General features: G+C 33.1%; 1 protein-coding gene across 1 annotated transcript; it reads right to left on the bottom strand.

Annotated features, from left to right (window-relative positions):
- Positions 1–819: 819 nt before the first annotated feature.
- On the bottom strand, positions 820–25031 carry onecut. Its single transcript, XM_068768706.1, has 4 exons — positions 24320–25031; positions 7693–7716; positions 3503–3609; positions 820–1112 (listed from the first exon to the last, which is right to left on the bottom strand). Exons 1-4 carry the CDS (start codon positions 25014–25016, stop codon positions 867–869), a joined length of 1074 nt encoding a protein of 357 aa, XP_068624807.1. The 5' UTR covers positions 25017–25031; the 3' UTR covers positions 820–866.
- Positions 25032–26129: the final 1098 nt, after the last annotated feature.

The following is a 26129-nucleotide window of genomic DNA, read 5'->3' as shown; positions in this document are numbered from 1 at the left end:
AAACCTTCACATAGTGTGAGACAGAGATAGTGCTCTATGAAGCCCAATATCGCCGGGTACTGTATAAATATTTGTTTACAGATATATAATCTTTTTGATTTATCTGTATAAATATCATTCAATAATTTATAAATAAACCTAGTGATATATTTGGTATTTAAAGTGAACAAATATGATATCCATTAAAGATGAATTCCATTTTTATGTGAATTTAAAAAGTAACCATTGTTGCTGCTAACTTTGGTAGTAAAACATCGAGGTATTCAGGCAGATTCGAACGCACACTTAAAATAAACAAACATACGTAACGCTAGATGTATCAAAGAACAACTTAATTTATAACTATCCAATAACGTCTGACTAGAAACGTTAGTATATTGAGAGATCATACGTACACTACACGGCACAATTGTCCATTTACATGCACCATCGCTTCGAGACGCCTCCAGTTCCGAAAGCTCAACGACCAACTGAAACTTCTCACATATTTTTCTTTCTTCTACTACATCTCTTCTCTAACCCCAAGTATATAAGTGCTCTAGTATATTAAAAACCTGATGGTTAGTCCAAAACATTTAGACGTCTTTGGTAAAGAATCCAGAATGCCCCATTTAAGAATCCAGTAGTGAATTAGGAATACAGAAATCTGCCTAGCCACCCATTGTTGTTTTTAATCAGTTGCGTTAATATGCCTTTAACTGTTTACTGTGAACTTGATTTTAGAATTAGAAATTTCCTGCAATGATGTTTCTTGGATACCTTCCACTTGAAAGTTAAAGGGCCGTCAAGCATTAAGAAGGGAAGCAGTCCCCGGTGATTTAAAGCTGCCTTCAAAGCACCAGCAGATGGTGCTGGGGTATACGGCGTCACAAGAGATGGTCGTCCTGGTCGTCGTGGTCCTCCTCGGAGTCCGCTGAATCCAGGCTCGGGACGTGGTCCATGTCGTGACTCTCGCACTGCACATCCATCTCCGTTGTTGGTGCGTCGTCGTCTTTCCACTTGTCCATGGATCGTCTCCTCGCGTTCATGAAGAAGTTACCGACTGTTGTTGGCTCCAAACCGAGCTGCCGTGCTATCGTGACCTGCATTTCTTTCGACGGCCTTTTCGTTTCCTGAAAAAGTAAAGGTCACACTAAGTACATTTATATCACTTTAACATTCTTGATACTAATAATCTAGGTGGGAGATCAAATTAGAAATTAGAAGATCTGTAGATTGTCGAAACTAACCAATATAATTGGATTAACAAGTTGAAGTTCCTGTAGGCAGGTCTGATGGCAGCTGGGATCTAAGTGTTCTGGAGTTCAGAACAAGAACCGGAAAACGCAGCGTAGGATGTTCACCCACAAAATTGCCAGACATTCTTATCTAGATCTAACATATTGGAGAATACAGAAGACGTAAGTAGCAGGCCACTTAAAACTTGGATTTCCGATAAGATTGTCTATGGAAAATCTTTGGGGGGCTTAAATAAAATAATTGTGAAGCGTTACACCTCGTCAATTATAATAAAGATCTGCTTGTGTCTATATTATCACCAACATCATCTGTAATTCAATTGAAAATCTTGCATCGTTTAAATTTATCACCTTGACTCCAATATCCAGACCTAGCTGTAATGATGACGATGACTAGCTAGAGCTATCAGGATCGTTAGGTGTACTAAATGAGGAAAGATCTAGAATTTAATTTCTTATCTGTTAAACTTAGACCAAAACCATTAAAAGGGAAGATAATGTGACTGCTGATGTGTTAGAAGAAGGGGAAAATATTATCAATGCTTTAGTTGAATGCCAATACCATGTAGACGGTATGGTAATATAGGTCATATGGGTCGTTAAGAGACCACCCATTTATTTAATCTTTATCAAAATGAAAGTAAACTGTGATCTGATATGGAAACTATTTACAATTTTGATTTTAAACCCAATGCAAATGACTAAATGACGATGAATTCCGAATTCAAATCGGCGTACCAATTTGAATTTAAACGTGCGAGAATAGTTGGATCTTTGATTTGAAATGTAATTTCAAAGTAAATTTACAGTTGTATTAAAGATAAAGAGGTAATAATTCACAATAGGGTAGCCTCACGTAATCTTCTTATCTACGTCATTGACTTTTAACGCTCTTTTGAGGAAAATAAGACTTTCCTACGTATTTATTTATAAGTCCAAAGGTAAGCGCGATCTTTACCTTTCAGCTTACTTATACGGATTCATGGCTTCGGTTATCTTCTACCCGTTTATAGATTTTCACGTCTCCAATATCAGCTAATGCAAAACAAGTAGGAAAATATCAGTATTTATCTGATGAAAATTATTGTTTATTCATTGGTTTCAACATAGCTTTCTTTCAAGTGATCCTATTTGAAATCTTTATAGGAGATCTATGATAACACTGGACATATAACTGCTAAAATGATAATGATGTTAAAATGTTACGTAACATCAATTACAGCGGAGATCTAGATAGATCTTAAGTACGATCCTAAGTACTAGGCAAACAACAATTGTCAACCATTACAAAATATATCGTATACAGAGATTTCTGAGAATATGAGTCGTCTTTTAAAGTACTTAAACATTTGTAATAAATTTGAATTCTTTATTCCTCATCGTCGTCAATTCCTTGGCTGTACTTGCTTCCACCTTTTATAGTTGGTACATATTGCTTTTCGTTTTTACTTCTTTAATATAATACATAAGACTGGCCATTGTGCAGCATCTTTAGGGGTCGCTTGTGTCTAGTGGGCGGCTATCAGGTCACATGGTGCAGGAATATACTTCCAAAGATCGCCGCGATGTACCAGTGCTTCACTGCTCGCACCTAACGGCCTCTTCGGCTCTTAACGGTAAACGGTTGCATGTGTTCAGACGAGCAATTTCTCAAGCTAGGATCTTCTCATTTCAGATTCGATCTCGCATTGAAACTCCTTTTGTTTTTCTTTTATTTTATGTTAATTATATTATTGATTCCAATTGTTTTGTTATACAAATAACACGTTGAAGCAATAGTTCTTTCAAAATAATAATTTTAGTATATGCATATGTGCATTTTATTTTAAATCATTTATACTGCTATCATTTATTTAATAGCCTGAACATCTCAGACTTTATGGTATAGGCAAGTTGGTTCATCATTTCAGCTCACGGCAAAGACGCCCACTGTAAGGCCTGCCTTAAAGATATCTATGGGAATATATACCATAATCGCCACGCCTGGCAGGCGAGCTGGCGACTGCAGTGTTGTATTATTGTAGGCAGAAAATGCTGCTACGCATCCTTTAGAAACTTGTGTGTGAGCAGTGGCATTCCATATAATTAGTGCACCTACGATCGCAAGTGTCAATCTTCTACCACTGGGCTAGCAAGTGATAGACAAGGAGAAGTATATAAAGTAAGTTCACCTTAAAAATAGCCCACCTACGATCGCAAGTGTCGATCCTCTACCGCTGGGTTAGCAAGTGATAGACAAGGAGAAGTATATAAAGTAAGTTCACCTTAAAAATAGCCTGTAGAGTACGCCGCTGCAGATCTGTGAAAACCAACCGCGGCTTCTTCGGGGAAGGCATGGTATCCGAACCCATATCCTCCTTGCGCTTGCAGCCTGCAAAGTTATTACATCAGTATATAATAAGCATTTACTTAATGTATACATATATATATGTGTGTATACATATATATATATGTGTATATATATATATATAAATGACCTGTTCCCCGCTCGCTTTGCGAACAAAATATATAGCCTCTTTAAACCTCTTCCGGGTAATATTTTACTAAAAACCGTTCTTAGCTGATATCTACTTGACAAGATAAATATTCCTTCTAAATTTGAAATATCTGAATTTTATGGTTTCAGAGATATCATGATGAGTCAAAAGCTAGGTGGGAATTTTATTTGTACTCGTACATAGAATATATCTACCTATGATTATCTTTCCTTTTTCTTTATTATACAGATTGACAGCTTTACACAGCACAGATGTAAATATTAAGGGGACCAGAAAGTAATGTCGTTTATGTCGATATATTTTACAGAAAAACAGATTGATTTGTTACCGCTCCGGCATTGATTTGTATACTAGATGGCAAAAGGTTGTTGATGACGAAGGTGAATTTAGTTGATCAGAAATAAAAACTTCTTAAAAATGTAGTCGTGTGAATTTAACTTAAGGAAGTATCATTACATACTATATTTAAAATCTAATACCGTGGCGGTAACAAATCAATTGATTTTTCTGTAAAATATTACCACAGGAACGATATTACCTTCCAGTCCCCCGATACATATAGTATATCTCTAGGTTGACTACTTTAGACAATATACATAAGATATTACGTCGACCATTGTTAATAAGTATAAAAATAATATACAAATTCCCAAACACTTCTATTTTAAGCATATAATTAAAGTGAATCAGACTTTTTTGTTAGGCTATTCTCAGATCAGCCCATAGCCCCCCCCCCTCCATCACACTAGATAGAAGCATTGCCGGAGTTTCTTCCTCACTTCTTCTCCTTCTCTTCCTCACTTCTTCTCCTTCTCTTCTTCACTTCTTCTCCTAACTTTTTCCGAAGTGATAGTAGTGATATTAGCCAGGCAATGGCAACTGGACAAGCCGAGGTTCGGCCATCTCCGACGCCCCCTGGCCCTTCAGTTTAGTCACTCAATGCGTTCATCTAAGCGATCTAAGAGTTATGCGACCTCCTCATCCGGTAAAATAGTAATACATAGCTGCTCGAGCCGGGGATCCTCCAGAAACCTTCAGGCTTCGTTACATTAAATACGTCTTAGACTAGATGCAATCTGCGACCTCCCACGATATACCTGCAGAATCCGCAAATGCCACTTGGGCAGCAGTTTACTTAAAAAGGGTGCTTTTGAAGCCCTCGTGGCAGTATATTAAATGACGCCATGATATGGCAGTTCAATCTAATTGTAAATTCCATTAAATTGGGCTCTTCTACCATTCTTCTCATGACTTCACGAGTGATATGAGTATTGGAGGGAGTCTGAGGAGTGTTGACGATAAACTGACGGAACAGATCGCCCGATGTAAGCGGTACAGCGGTTCCGGTAGCACTATAAATGTACTAAAATTTCTATCTATACTGAATCATTATGACATCTCTGAAATCATAGACTAAATTTTGTTCAGGTCAGCTATATACATAATTCCATCTGCGACGTCAGAGATGATAAAAGAAGGTTAATTTAAAAAATGCGTGTTTTCAATCTATAGCTTTCATATTTATAAAACTCCCGACGCACATATGAGCGTAATGCTTGTGGAAACCAACCAGCATAAACAAGACAAAGTATAAAACTAAAACTAAAATATTTTTTTCTAACCCTTAAAAAAATACCAAGAAGGTTTTAATAAAATAACCATCATAAATGACAGCGCGACATACACAAAGCAAGCCAAGGACAGATAGTATAACATATAAATAAAGTATATATAAATCAAATTACAAATTCTCATCCGAAAAATATCTGAAGAGGTTAGCTGTTATCAAAAGGTAATTGTGAATTTGTTTATAAGATTTTAATTCTATGTTTATTCTTCCAAATCATTTTCATCTTCTTGTCAACACTTTTCCCAGTCTTGGAAACAGTCGGAATAGTGTTTTCCTGAGATCTCCAAGACCTTCTTCGATTCGGCTTTGATCTCGATCGTGTCAAAATGTCGTCCCTGGTTTGGTCTTTTGAGTTTAAATAGCCCGAAGTCGTACGGAGCCAAATCAGGCGAGTACAATGGTTGAGGAATGATATGAATCAAGTTTTTGAGCCTTTTTTTATAAAAAAAATTGAGCCATTTTGGCACCAATTGAAACTTGACACGTTTGGCTATATTCGATTGGTGCTGGACGCTATTAGCCGTTCTGTCTTTCACAGCTTCTTTAGACTCAGGGCTCACAGATCCGAAATCCCCAGGCTAATAAATTAAAAAAAAATCTACGCCAGATGCATAGCCTGACGTATTGACTAATTGATATTTACTTGGGTTTCGGAGATAGGTGTGATCCTATTCTCCGAAGATATTGACTAATTTGAGATACAAAACTTACTTAAGCCGAATGACATTCCAACTTTTGAAAATCAAACGCTTTTCAAATGTTATAAACAGTACTACCAACCTGGGAAAAAAATTACCTGGATTTTTAATGCCCTGTAATTTTAAATTTCACTTTACTTTTTGATAACAGTAGTATTTGGGCCGATTTACATATATATAAAAGTGTATAAATAAATATAGCAACACTGGCTATCAAGAGTCATCTGTTTTTATTTCACTTCTAACTTAAAAAGTTGCCTTTCTTTTCAAGGACTTTTCCCTTAAGTGCTATTAAGAATGTCTTGAAGACGAAAATAAATTTAGACGTAAATAAATGTGTTTTGTGGCAGTTTCTTCATAAAAAAATATTTTCGAAATAAGCAAAATCGTAAGCGTATTTGGTAAATATACCTTATCTAAATGTAAACAAGATTCAAATGTCAAATTTAATATATTGTAAATAGCCTATTACAACAAAATACAAACAGAGACCTTTTTATAAAAACAGATAATGTTATGTGACAAAATTAAATAGCACGATAGTATTGCGAAAAATTCAAGTCAGCAACTGTTTTTTATATTTCGCAGACTAACCAGACGCCATGACAGATTTCGAATTGTCAAACTGTTTTGTTTCAACGAATTTCGTTCAGTGTTTTTTTCAGTTTGTTTTTGCTTTCAAATTTTATCTAACAAGTTATTTGTTCTTATTTCACTTTACTTCTTACTCTGACACCAAAGTCTGAATTTAAATATGGAAGTGCCTTTCATTATCAATGTTTATTTTACCTGGCAGCAGTTTAACTGTCCAAGCATTGACATTTGCAGATCTTTCTTCGCTTTTTTATATATAATCGTTCCTCCTGTTTGGTGTGGGATAGAGAAGTTACAATTTCAGGTAATGACTTTTTTAGATATATTTTGTCTTCTTTCTTCCTTCACAGTATCTATCATGATTTTTCTATCTTTCATCCGTCATTAAATTTTCCACTCCGTAAGCATTATTGTCATTCATTCATCGCTTTTCAACCTTCTTCTCGATTCCCAAAGTATCACAGACTATTTATCACATTATTGTTTTATAGTTTTATGTTTTGACTCTTGTATCATTTGATCTCGTAGGTTCTAGAAGGCAGGGCTCAGAGGGCACCGAATATAAAACCTGGAAGTCACGTCTAGGGCCACTACATATTACACTTTCTCAGTATTGGGATGCCGTAAAGTTTAGGCGGATGCTCTATGGAGTAATTATTTTTTTTATTACTCAAGAGACTTTTTAAAGAGACTTCGGCTTTTGTTGTCACTCATTTATAATACCCAGCTAACATTTCGACTCAAGAATTCCAAACTAGGAAACATTACTATCACTCCTAAAAAGATTAGTTCTGGAAGAATAAGTAACGAAAGAAACACCGTTAATATTTCTAGATTTATCAGGGATTTTAGCTATACATGATACCTTTTATATATCAAGTTTGACTTTTGAATTCTGTTCATATTTAGACAACTACCTATGAAGTGCTGCTATACAGATTAAACATAAAGTATATTTTGAATCACCATATTTATGTATTAATATATAATCTGTTTTACATACAAATTAGATTATTAAAACATATAATACTTACTGCCTCTCTGTGGAATCTGGGCCGCTGTAACAAAGGAAGACAAAAACATTAGTAAAGACATAAAGTAAAACAAAGTGTACTTAGCTAGATATATTTCATCACACAGAAATTTATCATTTGCGATGTAAGCTAAATTCTTTAAGAATATATACTCGAGTATCATTTAATATTTTTGAAAAGTCTACATTATATATCTGGGTCACTATCTGGGTCAAATTAGTATCTTTGAGCAAAATCCTTGCAGAATCATCTACAGACAACAATCATGCTACTAAAACATATACTACAGGAACTCATCCATCTGTACTTTCATTTGTTGATTTAGATTCATTTATAACAAGAATATAAATAAATAATGCAATCGAAACTATATTGCATTGTTAAACAAGTACATATGGATGGATCACAGTGAAAATAAAACCTAAAACAGCTAAAGTCGCTCTAGATTCAATCTAAATAGACTCTCGGTCAATATGTACACATATAAAGTTTGTATTTAAACTTAATATATTCTGTTTCAATTCCAGTCTGAATCTCTTTGGATCGATTCAAGCTGAAAATTTACTTATTAGTGACGAACTGGAGCAATTCGTCAAATTTCTCTTGTTAAAATTTATTTATCTACTAAAATAATCAAAAACAAAAGTAGAAATATTAATGTTATGCAAGTAAATATTCAGATCCAGTCCGTCAGATATCGAAATCCGTCATCTAAGTCAAATTATAAAATTTCGCATACCTGGCGACAATGTAAACAACATTAATAAAGGTTTGAGATCTCGCAGGCACCTAAAAATCATATTTTAAATAAAACTAGGCAGCCTGGGCGCGGAGGGAAAACAAAATGGGAGGAAATGGCAGCGACAGCAGTCTAACATTCACCTTGGCTTCTTTAAGCTAACAAAATACACTTACCTACAACTAAAAACAATAATTCAAGACTAAAACAGGTATGGCGATCCTTTGGACAGGCAGTATCCTCACCACGCGCTCGGGTCATTAACAAACAACAATCTATGTAGGCAAGATACTGCCTATTCAAACAAACAAACATCTATAAGAGCAAATCTCTATTTACTTTACACATTTTTATGATTAAAAACGGAAAAAATTGTTAAAAATTCGTTCCACCCAAAATGATGCTCCAATAACGTCTAAGTTCGGGCTTGTCACAAAGCAAATGGTGGATGAAAACACTCAGAACATGTTAGCTTAAACTAACGCAATACACATATGAAAAGATTCTTTAATCAATAATTTACCTTTGCGACAAGATTTAGACTTTGAATACGAAACCAAGTACACCGCTACGCAGCCAAGGAAGAAAAAGGGAAAAGGTCGGAGTAAATGAGGAAAATCTAGAAAGCGAAGATAAAAACAACGAATCAAATGAGTACATGGTGATAATTGAGGAATCCAATAAATTATGAATGATAAAAACAAGGTAAATGACCAGGGATGATGTTTATAAATAAAAGGATGTTTGATGGTTGAGGAAAGGTAATTTTTAGGGACCAAATCAAGATCTGGGAAGGACTCACAAGCAAGAAAATTCCCCGGCCGGTTCGTATACCGGCGCGTCCCAGTGGGGCGAAGGCCCGGGGTACGTCCCGCAGCCCTGGGGCAGGGGCGGAGCCCCCGAGTAATCCCGGGGCTGGCGGTAAGTTAGCTGCTGCAAGTTGTTTACATTGTCGCCTTTTATCGTTTGCTGGTTTGGTGTATCTGGAAATTTATTAAACAATGACTTCTCTTTGCAAATTTTCTCTAATTACATTCCTTAGAAATTAGTCGTAGTTACACAAATTTTATATGAGTTGCAATTGTTATTATTCTCGTTGATACGAGACTACTAAAGTAGTGACCTGGTTGTAATGTAACCCTAGAGTAATTGTAATATTTTCAAATAAAAGTGTTGAAAATGCTCCAGATTCGTCAGGGTAGGAAGCAAAACCTACTCCAGATTAGGCAGGGTAGAAGCATCTTCTAGTGTTTCACTTATATTATTGATAAAGTTACGGCTGTATTTTAGGAAATATAATACTTCATCCACACTATCATCATCATTGTATCAGTCGATGGACGCCTTCTACAAAGCATGCCTGTCACTGCTCTTGCGCGACATTGACGTCGTTGATCCACCTATCGTACAACCTACCCAAGCCTCCTATCAGTTTTAAATTAGGAACATCTATATTCTACATTTAAATAAACAATGTAATGTTTACTTAAGAAGTTCTCTCGCAACCTAATAATAGAAATTGTTCGATTTGAAGTTCGACTCGACTTCGACTTTATGGAACCTTTAGAACAGTTATTCCATGAAATGTTCGCTTTAGTGATCTTAGAGCATAGCGGTCACTAAATCTAGTATAGTAATATAATCACAGTTGAGATTCTTAGGGAAAATTCCAAGCTTAGTCATAATATAGGTACGTCTTCAATACTCTGTGAATTCAGATCTCGTAAAACTGTACTTGTAATGCCAACAAGCAAACAGTATTTTCCAAGCCAAAAAAAAGTTGCATTAGACAAACACAAGACAGACAATTGTTTACTTATTCATATTTATATCAGGATAGGATCATTCATAGTGATTACTTATGTACTAAAGAGCCTTATTTGGTAGAAACCAAATTTAGGTTGAAATCCCATGTACCAGCATTCTTCCACTTTAATCCATGAGTGTTTCAAACGCACCCTAATAAGAAAGATGATAAACTTCTTAAGTTTATCAGAGACATCATCTTCTCTTATGACTGATACAAGATACAACGGAATGAACGGAATTGTGCCTAACCTCAAATAATGTACAAAGTACATGAATTTTGATTTAATATTTGCTTCGTGTCATCGCGACGTAGATATTAAGTTCATTGACTAGCATATTTTTTTATAAAATAAATTAGTGTTCAAATAGACTTTGGTCGGATCGCTTAGTTTTATATGCCGTTTCCGGGATGCGGCTAATTTGAGCACTCACATTGACATTTTCATTTTGCATATTGCATAATTATTGACATTTTGACATTAAATAAATAACTGTATCCGTTCCTAGAAAAAACATGAGAAAGACGTCTCTGAGACGACGAATGTACCGAAAGGGTTAAATAAAAACTTCTATCACTGTGTCAAGGATTTGGGAGTGTCAATAAAGTTAAGGAAATAATCACCTTACTACTGTATTTTAGGATATTTTGATAACCTTTCCAAGGTTGTTGTTGGGCTTTTCTCTAATGAAAGAGCTTTTGGAAATTGCAGCTTTAAATAGGACGATGTCTTAGATGGGAAGTCGATGTAATCCTTCTATTAAATTGGGTTCTTCTTTTACTGTTTGACATACCTAAGTTATCATTATTAATGATTCCATTTGGATAAAAAGATCATTAGTCCTTCTGGAAAGAAGTTGTCCTGAAACTTGTTCTATACACAGCCTCCATTCCAGGACTCCCTACTACAAACAGCTTTCATCAACAAAACAGAGACAACCGACCCTTTGCTTCCTTTTTGTAGATTTTGAAATAAATATCCACAAATTTTGTACTGTGTCGAATTTCTTCATTTCGTAGCTCATTCTTTAGAAAAATATCGAGCATTTTATAATTTGCAATGACTTATAAAATAAGCTGTAAGATCACTTTATCTTTGCCGATATCTCGGTAAACAATGTTAAATCATGAGGCTGTGTGTATGCATACATAATTTAGTTCCACAAGATATAATGGATCTTAAGTTTCGTAGTTTTAAATCTAAAATTAAAAGTATATTTTAAATCTTATTATAGCATTCAATGATTTTTTGTCCACGGATAGTTGTTGAACATGATTTGTTGACTCATTTATACGATTAATATAATGCATACTTCAAATATTGTTGAATTTTGTTTAAAAAGAGCAGCTGTTGAGTTTCTGGCCAGCTCAAAAGATCAGCGTTCCGGCTTAGTGGTTGATACTTATTATGTTAAAACAATCGATGATACAAAAGCGCATATAAACGCCTACTTGAATAAAGATATTTGGACTTTGTGTTTGTATTTATCTTATATAGACGCTTACAAGTGATCGCTATAAATTACCTGAGGTACAAATAATAAGAATGAGAATATAAATGAAGATATATTTTATTTAGCTGTATCCCACTTGCTCAGTAAACTTAATGTCCTGGATAGAGCAGATAAAATTTCGTAAAATCTGTTCACATCTGTCTTCTACTTGGCGATAGGAATGTTTAAATGAAATTTCAAATCTCTAATCTAAGTCCTTTGGTTACAGATATATCATCGCTTGTCAGTACATCAGTACATACAGTGAGATTGGTTTTAGGTGTGAAAGCTTGCTAAAGATAATATGACTATTTTTTTGAACTTTTAATTTACCGGCTCTCTCTATGTGTCAAGAAAATGCCGACAAAGCAAAATTAGTTAAATACTGAAATCAACGTAAGAGCTTCAGTAACGACATCTATCAATTTAAAGATAGGAAGTGCCCAAATCGCGAGCCCATAAAATGTGTAGTCTATGATATGAAACGATCTTTATTTGAAATAGCAATTCATTCCGATATTTTATTATAAGTAAAAACAATACTTATGTATTTTATACTGTAGTAGAATTTATTAGGAATTTCATAATGTTTTTAAATACACGATAATTCTAAAATACTTTCTCCGAGGAACTTTATTATAAAACACTACATACTTTCTGAATTTAACAAAATTATTAAAAATATTATAGGAAATATAATATTTTTAATAATTTTGTTAAACTCAGAAAGATATTAGCAATTTTAGTCTTTATTTCTACTACTAACATAAGGATATATCAATTTTTTTATAATTAGCAATATTTCTATATGTATAATCTGTTTTCATTTATGTATTGACTGTATACTGTCAGTGACTTAGACCACAGATTAAAAAAGAGAAGAAAATATAATAAGCTGATATTTATTTTAAGTGTCATAAACAAAATGCCATAAATAAAATAAATACCGAATTATCCATATATATGCAATCAAATTACTAATTAATCACGAAAAAAATAATTTAAAAAAACACTTCTATCCGTTTATTTTGTTATACAATTTTATTAATTCGATGGAAGTTGTGTCGCATTATGACGCATAAAAATACTGCGCAGTCATTTAAGGTTATGTTCTATCACAAACGCAATTACCGGTAATATATAAATCACTTGAAAAGTTCTCCAGTATTCTAGATGTTTCCATCAGTTTAAAGATTTTATATAAGTAATTAACAAAATAGTGACACCTAGCGGTAAACTATGTCGATTATAAACATTATAATATTGTGATTTTATTTTATTTCGTAATACACTAAATTCATATGTATCAAAAACAAGATGGCGGATCTATTCTCGTTCCGTATTCACAACACGTCTTACAAATATAACTAAGTAATTTTCCTTAATTTATTGACAACTAATTTGATATGCTCATATCAATTAAGTTTAATTATTTATACTTTCATTTTATTTTAAAAAATAATATTAAGAATAATTTAAAATTGATATACCTTAGTTAACAAAGATACTGAAATGCTGGTCAATATATGTGTAATATAATGTTATATTCAACCTCTCCAAGGAGTATGACCTAAAATGAATTCTTTCTTTTAATTTTGTAGTTCGACATGCATATGGCATCAAAGAGTAAAATAGGTTACTGTCTTTTACAGACGATCACGTATTTATATTCTTTTTAAGTCGGAATAAATGAAACGTTTAAATAACTTTATATAAGAAATTTTAATTAACTACAAAATAATGATTTTTTATCTATAAATTTTATTAAATATAAATAAAATTTATAGATAAAAATATTTCTTTATAAATGACACAGATTAAAAAGATACATACAAAAAATGTTTAAGGAATGCCGGTATAATAGGAATTACGTTTAAGAATCAAAATACCTAGCAGCGTCGCTAGAATTGTCGACGAGCCCGGCAGAGGGGAACGGGGGGACAAGGCGCGATCGATACGCGGGGTCATGGAGGGAGGGGAGCGGGTGTGACGTCACAGCGGAGGGAGAAATGCCATGTGCCCCGCGCTTATTATCGTTTCAAAAACGAGTGTTCTCGAATTATTTCTGATTCAATTCTTTGTTCTACATATAACTGATATATTATTTTTATCACGTAATTATATAGGGTCATTGGTTATTAGTGTAAAAAATTAAAGGGAACAATGTATAAATCATTTGTCAGCAAATCCTCCTTTTTGCGTGGACAGATAATAAATATTTTTAATATATAGAAATCCGATTTTAGAAAACGTTTTACTTACATTATCGTTACGTTGTTTATTATTTCTGAATGGGTGTATCAAAAATTATTTGACAGAAAATAAATTTTAAAACAAATCAACCTGTATACTCTATTATTCAAATCAAAAATATAGTCATGACTATCTACATATTAATATTTATATCCTTTAACCACTAGGATATTAATAGTTTGAATCTTATTTCGTTGCTCTATTAATATGAAAATATGATAAACAGGATGTCACTTAAACTATTGACATATATGAGATGTCGCCATTTTGAATATTTATTTTAATTTTATACTCTGTTGTACATTCTAGAAAATATATACATTATTGCATAATAGTTATTATAGAATAACCAATATAAAATTTTTAGGTCTATAAAATAATATTTATCCATTTATATACATATGTTACGCATGTTGTAACATTTTAATAATAATTTCTCTATACGTCATAGATACCTTATTAAACGGTTTTATTAAGTTCGACGCGTACGGAATTTGTTTATTTGGGTCAAAATTAGAAATTGAAATTTAAGCACCTTCCCGTTGTCAGATTGATCTGAAATTGGGTACACACATTTAATTTAGATGACAATACAATATAATAAAATCAATAACATTATAAATCTTAGATGGCCGCCGATACAAAATGGCGGATTACATATTTTTCTTTCTATCATTCTTAACGCCTGATGATATATTACTTTATATGAACCAAGAGATAACAATAAAATTAATTTCTACAAAATGATCATAATTACAGCTGTACCATGTCCACAGCTGGACATGAACCTCATAGAACTCCAAAAGAATCAGTTCAACGCGGCCTGAATTCAATCTTCAACTAATTTAACTAGATCTTCTGTTAACCTTGTAGTTGGATGTTATATTCTACGCTTATCTGGTTGTGTTCCCCACTCCAGAACTTTAAGTCCAAAAAGTCTATCTCCCAGCTCGATTTAGGTGCTTATCATCACCACTTCAACCTGCCAAACTGCTGGGCCAGCTATCTCCGTTAATAATCTGTCAATGAATCTTTTCATACTTGTATAATACCTCGGAATTGTTATGCAATAAGTTTAATAAATTCACTTGATCTCTTTTTAACTTCATCGATATATTTCTCCACCTCCCTATGCTTTTGGTGGAGTAACTGTAATACCTTGGATAGTTACACGGCTCTTCTTAGAAATTTCCGTCATATTTCTGTTTCCTGAGTGCTTCGAGTATCATTTTACAGGCGATTCTATAAAAACCTCCAACTTATCCGACTTTTGCAAAGTTGATCAATTTCTGGATCAACAGCAATTCAATCTGCCCTGGACTGTATATTTCGCAGAACATGACTGATGTAAAAACATTTAAAAAATGGTAACAAAAGATACGTCTTGGGAATATATACTAAAACTTAAAAAAACTAATTTCTGTTTTTTTTTTGCTTTCTTCTAAACCAAGGATGAGCAACTCGCGGCTCATGTATTTATTTATTTTTATAACTTTCTCACAATAATATATTGTTATAATTTCTTTTTATGATAAAGTGGTAATACATATTAAACAAAATAACTAAAACTAAAAAACAAAATTCTCTGTTATACACCTCACTCTAACCTCAATCTAATATAAATTCACTCATTTATTTCTAGTTATTTCATTCACTAAGTGTTAGTACTTATTAACCTTATTTATAGTCTTTAGATATATTTATCTACAATAGAACAGTAAATTCTATGTACTACAAGTTTAAATGTTCCAAAAAAAATTTTATCTGGTCTAAAAGAACGTCACAGCCAAATCCCCGATAGTTTCTGGTATACATCCATTATATGTATCCAATCAGATGCTGCCTCTAGGATAGTAAAAGTCTTTTGTTGTGTTTATAATTAAAAATGGTATAAATGACACAATATTTTTAAATAGAGCTACATATACGTAATTCCAGAAAAAAATATGTCTGGTCAAAATTAACGTCGCAGCCAAATCCCCGATAGTTTCTGGTATACATCCATTATATGTGCCCAATTAGATGCTGCTTCTAGGATAGTAAAAGGCTTTTGTTGTGTATTAATTAAAAATGGTTTAAATGACACATTTGATTTTTTAAATAGAGCTACATATACATAAAGTATATTAGAAATAATATATATAAATATTTTGTTGACCGCAGACCCTTTTAAAGGACGCGTACACGGACCTTAAAGTTAGACGAATTTAGATATGCGAAAATAGATCACTTTAAATAATCAACTTAAAGGTAAAAGGATCGGATATATATTTTAACTGTAAAGTTCGCTAGCTTCACAATATTATTGATAATACCTATATACAAATGAAAGTAGATATATATACACCTATCCCCCGATTTACACGGTACTTATTTTACACGTTTTCGCTTTTACACGGTTTTCCAAAAAAGTTTTTTTTGTGTTTTAAAAACCGATTTTATCCGATTTATCTCTCATAATGTAAATATTTCTGATTCAAACATCAAATCGGCGCAAATAACTTCGAGTGATAAAAGTGAACTCGAACCTTCGATTCCGAAAAAAAGAATGAGTGTAATTTCTGACAGTGATAAAGAATAATAAAACACCTTGGGTTTTATTTTTTGTTCTTCTGTTTAATGTATTGTAATTAATTAAAAAAAGTGTCCGTAATATATTAAATATTTTAACTTGTTAATGCATTTTATTTTTATTTCTGTGTACACCAAAAAATATTGATAAAAATCGCAACTGATAAACAGCAAACTTATGCATTTTCTGCAAGTTTTTCGATTTACACGGTTTTGACTTGAAAATTTTAAATTTTCGATTTACACGTTTTTCTCAGGGACGTATCTTCCGTGTAAATCGGGGGATAGGTGTATAGTACTCCGATAAAATAATCTCATATCTCATAGAAATTCTTATAAAAGTTAAAAATGTAAACCCAGTTCAAAATTAATAAAAGTAAAACACGTTCTAAATTTAAATTTAAAGGGTTCGATTATATCGAGGTTGGTAAAAAATTAGGTTCACAATTCTATCCAGAGAAAGATATATAAAATTAGTAAGGTTAGCTTTTAAGTCATCTACACAAGCAATAGTCAAAAACAGAAAGAAACTGCGTCAAAAAACAATCAGTGGATTTAATTTTAAAATAAAAACAAGTAAATGAATTCTTAATTTGAAATTAAAACATTTTGTACGTGTTTGTATCTTTAAAAAAACCTTACCTGTTATAAAGAAAAAGCGTGATTTTAAATTAATATTGAGAATTAATTAGGTTATTATAAAATTCCTAAAATGCCATAGACGTTTAGATATAGAAGTAATTAATAATAAAATCATGACGCCACCAAATATTTATAAAAGCGGATATTCAAATTCAAAAAGAGAATGTATTACGTGTTTATGATATTCTGTAAATATAATATTTGAATAATAAGTTTTAATTAAAAACTGGTCGTCTTTTAATATTTATTAAAGGCATAAATCAGAATTTAAAATTAGAATTTTTTGTTCCGTTTATATTATGAGTAATTAAACATTGGATCTAAAACTTTAAAAAAAAATGACACAACGACGATTAAAAAAGTAACGGTTTAGTTAGAACACGTCACTACAAACACCAGCAATCGATACAACGCGACCATCGCTACCCAACTTATTCAATTCACGAACGCCGGTCGACTCTACAACGCAATGTATATCGAACCGCGCCGTAGTGACGTACGAGTATCGACCGAGAAACATCGATTGTCGGGAATCGATGCAGCCAGCTGACGTCTGTGTACGATAAACAAAATGTGCTTTTCTATGACAATTTTAGCTAAAATTCATATAATTTTATATTAGAGATATTGTATCTGTGTTGTGTGTATATATATTAGCAGTGTATTTTAATTATTCGAACATAAAAAATAGTTGTCTCCTAAGATATTATATGTTTCAAGGAAGTTTGATCTACCAAAAAGTTTATAATGAGAAAGAATTTCATATTGGCGTTAAAAAAATAACTTCAGCTTTCTAGCCATGTTCTACGTATAATCAACATTCGAAAGCTTGCAGAATTATAGGAAGAATTTTGGGACCTATATAACTACATATATATCTTTAAATGTTCATTATATCAATGTTTTGATTTGATCGAATATATTGTTGAATCTTGCGATGTATTTATTTACTTATAAAATGCAAGACGCATTAGATATTACATTTTAAATATCTACACTGTACAAAGTATTAGATAATTAATAAAATTAACTAAATGAAAGTAAACTCGAAGTAAATTAAAGTCTGCGTGACCGAGTGAAATAGAGATTATATTTAATAATTTTATTAGTCCTAAATACAATTTCGATTATTGTTATAATAAATTAACCGATTTCATAAAGCACACATCACAATATAATGATAAAATACTTTTATTTCGCATGTATATACCTTTATATATATTTGCTTAAGTTCTAGGCACGTTTAGAAATAATAGTTTTAAGTTAAAAATTGCCATTAAAAATGTTCTTAGATTCTAGTTACTATCAAATTGGGTTCGTCTGGCTTCATGTAATGACTTATAAAAGTGATCAATGTTAGTGATTTTAAGTGTATAATAATATGAATAAATAATAGATGCCTATATGAAGATATTTATATATTAAAAAAGGTGAAAAAAAATTGGTAGAATACGTATGTGCTTCCTACTTGATTTATTATCTTTCCTCGTATTTAAGTGTATAAAAATGTAGATAATATAAAATGTTTCTTTATTTTAATATGATTTCTTCATCATTAACATTTCAGCCGTAGAACATCCACATCAGAACGTAGGCTTTTTTTGAAGGCTGCTCGTTCTCCTATATTAATTTACGATTATAACTTGGTTCAGGAAATATTTTTTTTTCAGTATTTTGTTCTTTATTTTTCTTCTTTCATATTACACAATATCTTTCAATCTATAACAGGGGAACCCAACTCGCGAATCACATGCCGCTTTGTGAGCGATTATTTTTTACTCCGATTGATTGTCGAATTAACTATATAATTTTTTATATTTATAACCTATGTTAACTCCTGGGAAATCGAAACAAATTACTGGTGTCAATAATAATTATTATTCTACCATAAAATTAGTAAAATCCAAATACCAATCATAATGTATAATAATCATCATATATGTAATATAAATATATAAACAATCATAACATAAATATATAAACCGTAATCTTTGATCCATGTTTAGAAATGTTTTTATTTGTTTTTTCATTGTTTGACTATAAATCATTATATTTTCTCAGTGAGATAGTTATAAGGTAACAATTGTAATTAATTTTATATTTTTAGCTTCTAAGTTTGTACTTTCTTACTGCTTTTTGTTACTGTTTATCTCCAATAAAGTAAATCAATAAATAATAATTAACTAACCGGCATCTTATTATTAAGAGTGCTGTCATATACGCGTGCCATTATATCTAACTACAATACACATATTTTGTACTTTTGTTTAAATAGTTTCAATAAATATTACTTTTGTAAAAAAATACATTATTTTGCGTGTTTTTAATTGCGTATTTAATTTCGGCTCGCTAAAAATGGCTCGCGCTATAAAGGATCTTGGCTACCTGGGTTCTATTATTTACATTTGTCACAGTATTACACTTTTATTATTTTCTTTCTTTGTCTCGGTTCATAAATATAACGAATTTTCTTCTCACTATATCACAGTAACTTATCACTTTTAATCAATCTAAGGTTTTGTTTATTATGACTTTCTTTACGACCTAATAAGATATAGGCTGCATCCATGGACTTCCAATAGACTTTTTAATGGAATCAGGCGTTACCTTGCGAAAGTCCAGGCTAAGTAAGAAAAGGACCAATATTTAACCACTTCCGCACATGCAGTGGTAGTCGTGCAACAAAGTGCACCACCCGCCAGCCCGCTGATAAATGCGTATGCAGCAAACAATGCAAATTACATAACCGCCACCGTCGAATCACTCAACACGTGTTTCACCCCTCCACGGGGCATCTTCAGGAGTTATGTTACACCGATTAGTGCCAAACACAGAGTGAATATTGGTCCTTTTCTTACTTCCGATAGACTTAACAATGTGGCGTGTATTCCTCGTGGATGGATATGCTTCGTTGAGTTGCCGATTCGTGGTTTTCATTTAATCTTAACGCCACAGTTCCTGCCCAATGCTGCTTCAACTTGGATTAAGTTGAAGACTCTTAAAGTTATTTAAAATCTATGTCTACCATCATTCGTCTTACAGCTAAAAGACTCAAAAATAAATAGTATTTAATGACTTACTTCGTTGTCTTATATGTAATTAATAAAATGTGTTAATTAAAAACATATCAATCAAAACATTTTTAATTTTAGAATGTCACAATATTTATATGTAGAAATATAGTACAGTTGAAAATGGAATCGCTCGACAAAGCTCGGCGGAATGCTTTTTAAAACGAAGCAAATAACTAGTGACCTAAATACGAAAGTCTGATTCTTGTTATCACGAATTGCGTCTGTGAAATTCAGAAATTCTCAATCGACGAAAGGTATTTTACTATTAGTATATACATTCGTTATAGCTGTAAAATAAAGGGATGAACATATAACACATTTCTTGTCAATATACGTACAGTACCCGGCGGTTAATATTTCACATCGACCTTTGGAAAGAGGCAATCGGCTAATTACGGCTTCGTAGAGCACTATCTCTGTCCCACACTACCTATGTGACGTCTTGTCAGTCGTTGTATTTCATTCGGAGATAATGCTCTACGAAGCCGAAATTTGCCGATTGTCTCTTTCCAAATGTCGATGTGCAATATTTATCGCCGGCCACTGGAAAACCCTGTTAAAAAATCATAAGGTTTCAGAAATAATAAATTCTTATGTTATAAAGATTAAAAAGCAATTAGACCTGCACTTCTTTTAGTTTGTAGTCCACTAACGCCCTCTTTCACTAAATTATCTATCTATATTAAAAGTTTGTTCATTTAAATCTTTTATGACTTAAAAAGATGTTTGCATATTCACGATAACCAGGTACAGCATATACCAGTGTTTCCCAACGTTGATCCCACGCCCGCCACAGTGGGGCAATTTGATTTTTAAAGGGGACAATTCGAATTTAATTTATTGAATATATATGTTACATACAAAAGCGTAAGTATTTTAAAAAGGCTGAAGTAGGGCATAGCACAAAAAATGTTTAAAAATACTGATGTAAATAGTATGTTGTCAACATACATAGTTGCTGATTATATATGTGATAGTTTTAAAGAGGTGAATGTATAGCTAATTTGCTGTCAATTCATATATGGAACACACTTTCGAAAAATAAATGGTTTCAGTAATAATAAATTACGTAATGATACTATATTTTGCATTTTTAAAATTCGAATTACGAGATATTGAAATTGATTATTGTTTATTATCTGTTCCTGTAGACTTTAAACTGCTGTAAGTTGCATGTCGCTTAATAATAGAAAAAAATATTACACTACATGTGTGGAAGTGGCTAAATATTGGTCCTTACTTAGGATGGACTTCCGCAAGGTAACGCCTGATTCCATTAAATGATTCTGCTCTGCCCGCATTTAAAGACTTTCTGTGATCTTAACTATGTTGTCGGTCTAGTGGGAATACTTACGGGCTGTCTACCAGCCCATGATCGCCACTCAAGAAGAACCTTTAAGCCTCAACCGCCATCGTTCACGAGCGATGCGCCTGTCACTTCAAATGAGCAATTCTTTGATCTACGCCTGTAACCTTGATTTTTCCGAAGAGCATAGCACTCTCCATTGCTCTCTGGGTGACATTCAGCTTTTTTAAAACCATTGTAAACCACCACCTCACAGATCCATATGTCACACACACATTGGTCAAAAACCTTCGTCTTCACAGAGATATTAACCATACATAGTTGGCCAAAAAATAGTTACTTATTTTATGGAGCTATGATAAAAGTTAGACAAGCTTATCTATTTTAACTAATAAACTTACGTAAATCTATTTTCTTATGTTTAATAATATTCTGTACACGTAGACAAGATTATATCGACTACATATTGTAATAATTTTATTGAATAAACTTTTCTCAACAACTCTTGTCTGTATTACACAAATTGTATCGCTAACCCAAGTGCATATAATGCTTCGTTGCATATGCTTCGGAACGGAACTTGTCTTATAAATCAACAAATATATGCCATTATAATTTATCTAATCTAAGATTAACCTAAGACTGAAATATAGTCAATAGACAGCAAAATATTAGATAACAAACCATAACAAATAAATGTTTGTGTATACAGGATGATTAGGTTTAGGTGTAATTTGTGTGCAAGCTTTAAACACATTTCCAATCAACTTGTATAAATAGATCTCTTTAAAACATGTCACATTATTTTTTTTTTCTAATTAAATCTGACAGGCCAATGACTTTTGACAGTAAAAAGGCATAAACAACAGATAATAAACTATAATCACATTTTATTATGTATCAATTCAAATTTCGAAAATTGTTTTGATAGTATAATGTTTTCAAGTTATTTATCATTAATAAAACCATTTATTTTTAAATAAGATGTACATTTATATAAATTGTCAGCAAATCGGCTATATATTCACAATTTTAAAATTTTTATCCTATTAATCATCCTGTATATAATGCTAGTAAGGTATCGGTATATATTTCTGTTTATTGTTCACATAAACTTTATTAACTATAATGTATATACAAAAATAATAATTTGTTATTGAAATAATATCGCGGTAGAATTATTTATTTTAATGGTAACATTTTAAATAATACGAGACATTGATTTTAATTTAATATTCTGTGGTTCGCCACTGCTGATATGACGTTGATTTATGGGAAACCTTGTAAATCTATCTAATATATAAAATTCTCGTGTCACGGTGTTCGAACTTGAACTCCTCCGAAACGGCTTGACTGATTTTTACCAAATTTAATATGCGTATTCAGTAGGTCTGAGAATCGGCTACTATTTTCTATACCCCTAAGTGATAAAGGTTGTTCACACTTAAAAAAAAATTTTATTTTTTTAACGAAATTTTTTGTTTTTATTTTTTAATGATACAGCATACAAGAATACATACAACCATAAATTTTTACCCCTCTACGATCAACCCTTATTTTTTATTTGTAAATTAAAATATCAACTTTTTTTTTGTAAAACAAACTTTTGCGGGATCAGCTAGTAGATTAATATTAACAGATCTAAAAACTGATATAAACGTTGTACCTATTTTCAACTGTATCGATATAAAAAAGGTATATCAAATTTAAATACACATTAATGATTTTCTATGTAAAGTGTAGTACAGTAATAATTATCATATGGCATGTTTTAACTACAAACTTTTTGCGTCGAGTGCACTGTGCCGATTCATTAAATGTTGTTGAAGTAATGCTGTCGAATCCCAGGTGGTAACGACTCAATTAGGTCAGGCTTTATAGTTAATGAGCATTAGAGAGGTTGTTGGGCCTGCCCAGCTTCATTACAGAGGTTCAATTAATTAAATAAATTAAAATAATCCACCACAAAACTTATCTTAGAGTACTGTAAAAATATATGCCACCTCAGCTATCTCTATTCACCATAATATATTGAAAGACGTTATAACAATAAAGATATATTAGAAAATTTATTCAAGATCAAGTTATTTACAAGTGAATTAACTGAAATATATATAGTTATGCATGATATATGTTACAATACTGTGTGTATTATAGTTTATTATTCTTATATCTAATTATCCATGAAAAATATTGAACACAAGAATAGAGATGTATAGGTCTTTAAGTATTTCGTAATGTTAATATTGTTGTTGTAAAATAAAATAGGTTTTTATTTAGTTGTTCTGATAATAATAACCTGGTGGATGTACACAGTATTGTAACATATTTCATGCAAAACCATAAATATTTCAATTAATTTCCTAGTATATAATTAACTTGATCTGGAACAAATATTCAAGAGATGTTTTAGAACGTTCAGTAACAAAGATTAGACAACGGATGTAATAGTCAAATTAGTCAAAGTTATAACCTTACTTGTGAATTAACATAGATTTCTAGTTTTCTATGAAAGAACATAAAATATTAAGAATATAATAAGGGGATGTTCTGTAGAAACTTAAGTATTTTTAATAAATTATAATTGTCTTTACGAATAAGATAATAGATTTTTATTCATCAATGAAAGAAGATATAACGTTATATATATATAAAATAAAGATGTGTGAGACTAGAGAAGTGTGATATTAATTGTATAAGAAAATTAAATACGTAGAACACGCAAGCGTCATGCAGCCTCACCCGCGAGCCTCAACGCCGACATCCGCTGGAACTCCGGCTCCTGAAGCCACTTCCACATCCGCCTGAACGTCTCCCGCCCCGACTTGAGCTTCGACCAGGGCTTTGGATTTCTAAGAAGATCGCTGAGCGTACCCTGAGACCTACAGAGCACGCGCTGAGCGAAGATAGCTTGGGGTATTGAATAGCGCTTGAGCTCCCCGCTGATCCTCTGCGCCAACTCCTTAGTGTTGATCTCTTCTGTATCACTCTGCGCCTGTTGGAGCTGTTCATCGCGGAGAAGTGCCGCGTTGAGATCGAGACCCGGGCTGGGTAGTGGTGGCGTGGGTGTTCGCCTCTCGTAGGGGGAAGCGCTGCGTCGACTGTACGCAGACTGTGGAGATAGTGGCTCATTGTATGGCGCAGGGGTGAGTGCTGCGTATCCCGGCTGCTGTTGGATGACGGTGAAGGTGCCTCCTGCATGGTATGCGAACTTATCGGAGACTGTGCTGATCGGTGGTAGTGGTAGCAACGGGGTAAGAGTGGCGTAGGAGGCTGGTTCAAGTCCGGGGGGTGTGAGACGGCCGCCAACTGCGGCTAGCGGGTGGAAGGCGGCGTCACCGTCAGGCAGCAGGTCCGGCGACAGTCGCGGCGGTGACGCGTGGCTCGGCGCCACGATCACAGTCAGCGGCGCTCTCTCCCGCACTCGCGACTCCTCCATGGCGCGCGACCGGCGGCGACGGGGTCGCGCGGGCGACTGCAGCACGCCTGCGCGACGCGCCCTTCCCTACCCTCGCCCCGCGTCCTGCAACCAGCCCCTACTTACACCACCTCAATTCAAAACTACGTAAACGCCTCTAGCTTCACACAAATCTAAACCTTACTGCTATATACATCTAGTTTAATTTACCAAAACCTTAACATCAGTGACGTGAACGCTCTCTTCAATGCACCCTTAACCTACCCCGCGGCATCGCTCTCCCTATCTTCGTATTTTCCTCTACTTATACATCGATTGCTGCTTACACATCGCAATTCTAGCCATGTTGTCTGTTGAAAGCAGAAGTGGATTTTGTTTTTATTTAAATTATGCTATGCCTGTGAGGCGGTAGCGGCTTTGCCCCCGTTCGAGTGCTGTCACTTGGCTATTTGCGTGCCCACGGCGAGGGCCCGCACAAGCGAAGGGAAATTTTCGCTTCGTTTCTATAACATATTTAGTAATTTTGATAATATTCAACACAAAGGAAAAGATTTGAAGAAACCAACATACACATTCAATATTTATTTATACACACATATATCTATATTTTTCTTTATAACATTTATAATTGATATATTTGTCGTCTAGAAAAATATCACAAAATAGAGTAAATTAATAGAAATTTTACTTAAACTGTCGTCATATATAATGGTATCTTTTAAGTAAAGACAATACTACGAAGGTGCCTTACGCTTTATCTAAGAAACTACAGCAATCTTAGCCGGAATTCCTCTTTGAATTGCTTCTATTCTTAATATAGTAGTTAGAGCAATTTATTTCACGCCCTCTGCAAGACAAGCTTCCACCAAAGATATCTATGGGTGGTTATACCGTACGCTTGGCAGGCGATCGCAGTGTGGTATTTGGTACGCTGAAAATACTGCTGCACATCCTCTGAAAACATATTAGTGAGCAGTGGTAATCCTATATAATTAATGCACAAAGTGTGAATTACATAACATTATATCTTCGGAATCGAACCCGCGACCAAAGATTTAAGTATCAGTCCTCTACCGCTATCGATACTAACCTTAGCGGTATTATTATATATACGGAAGTAGGTTTTTTACTAGT

Source organism: Battus philenor, unplaced genomic scaffold (genome assembly GCF_028537555.1).
Source record: "Battus philenor isolate CCGP_79_NKW_IND1 unplaced genomic scaffold, ilBatPhil1.0.hap1 SCAF_26, whole genome shotgun sequence".
Lineage (NCBI taxonomy): Eukaryota > Metazoa > Arthropoda > Insecta > Lepidoptera > Papilionidae > Battus > Battus philenor.
Note: the sequence above shows the minus strand (reverse complement) of the source record. Positions and strands in the feature narration are given on the sequence as shown.

Coding starts and splice junctions, on each gene's coding strand:
- onecut (XM_068768706.1), bottom strand. CDS start 25,016: ATGGAGGAGTCGCGAGTGCGGGAGAGAGCGCCGCTGACTGTGATCGTG. Junction 7,717..24,319: donor GTCGGCGTTGAGGCTCGCGG/GTGAGGCTGCAT, acceptor CCTTTGTTACAG/CGGCCCAGATTCCACAGAGA. Junction 1,113..3,502: donor CTCTACAGGCTATTTTTAAG/GTGAACTTACTT, acceptor TTACTTTTTCAG/GAAACGAAAAGGCCGTCGAA.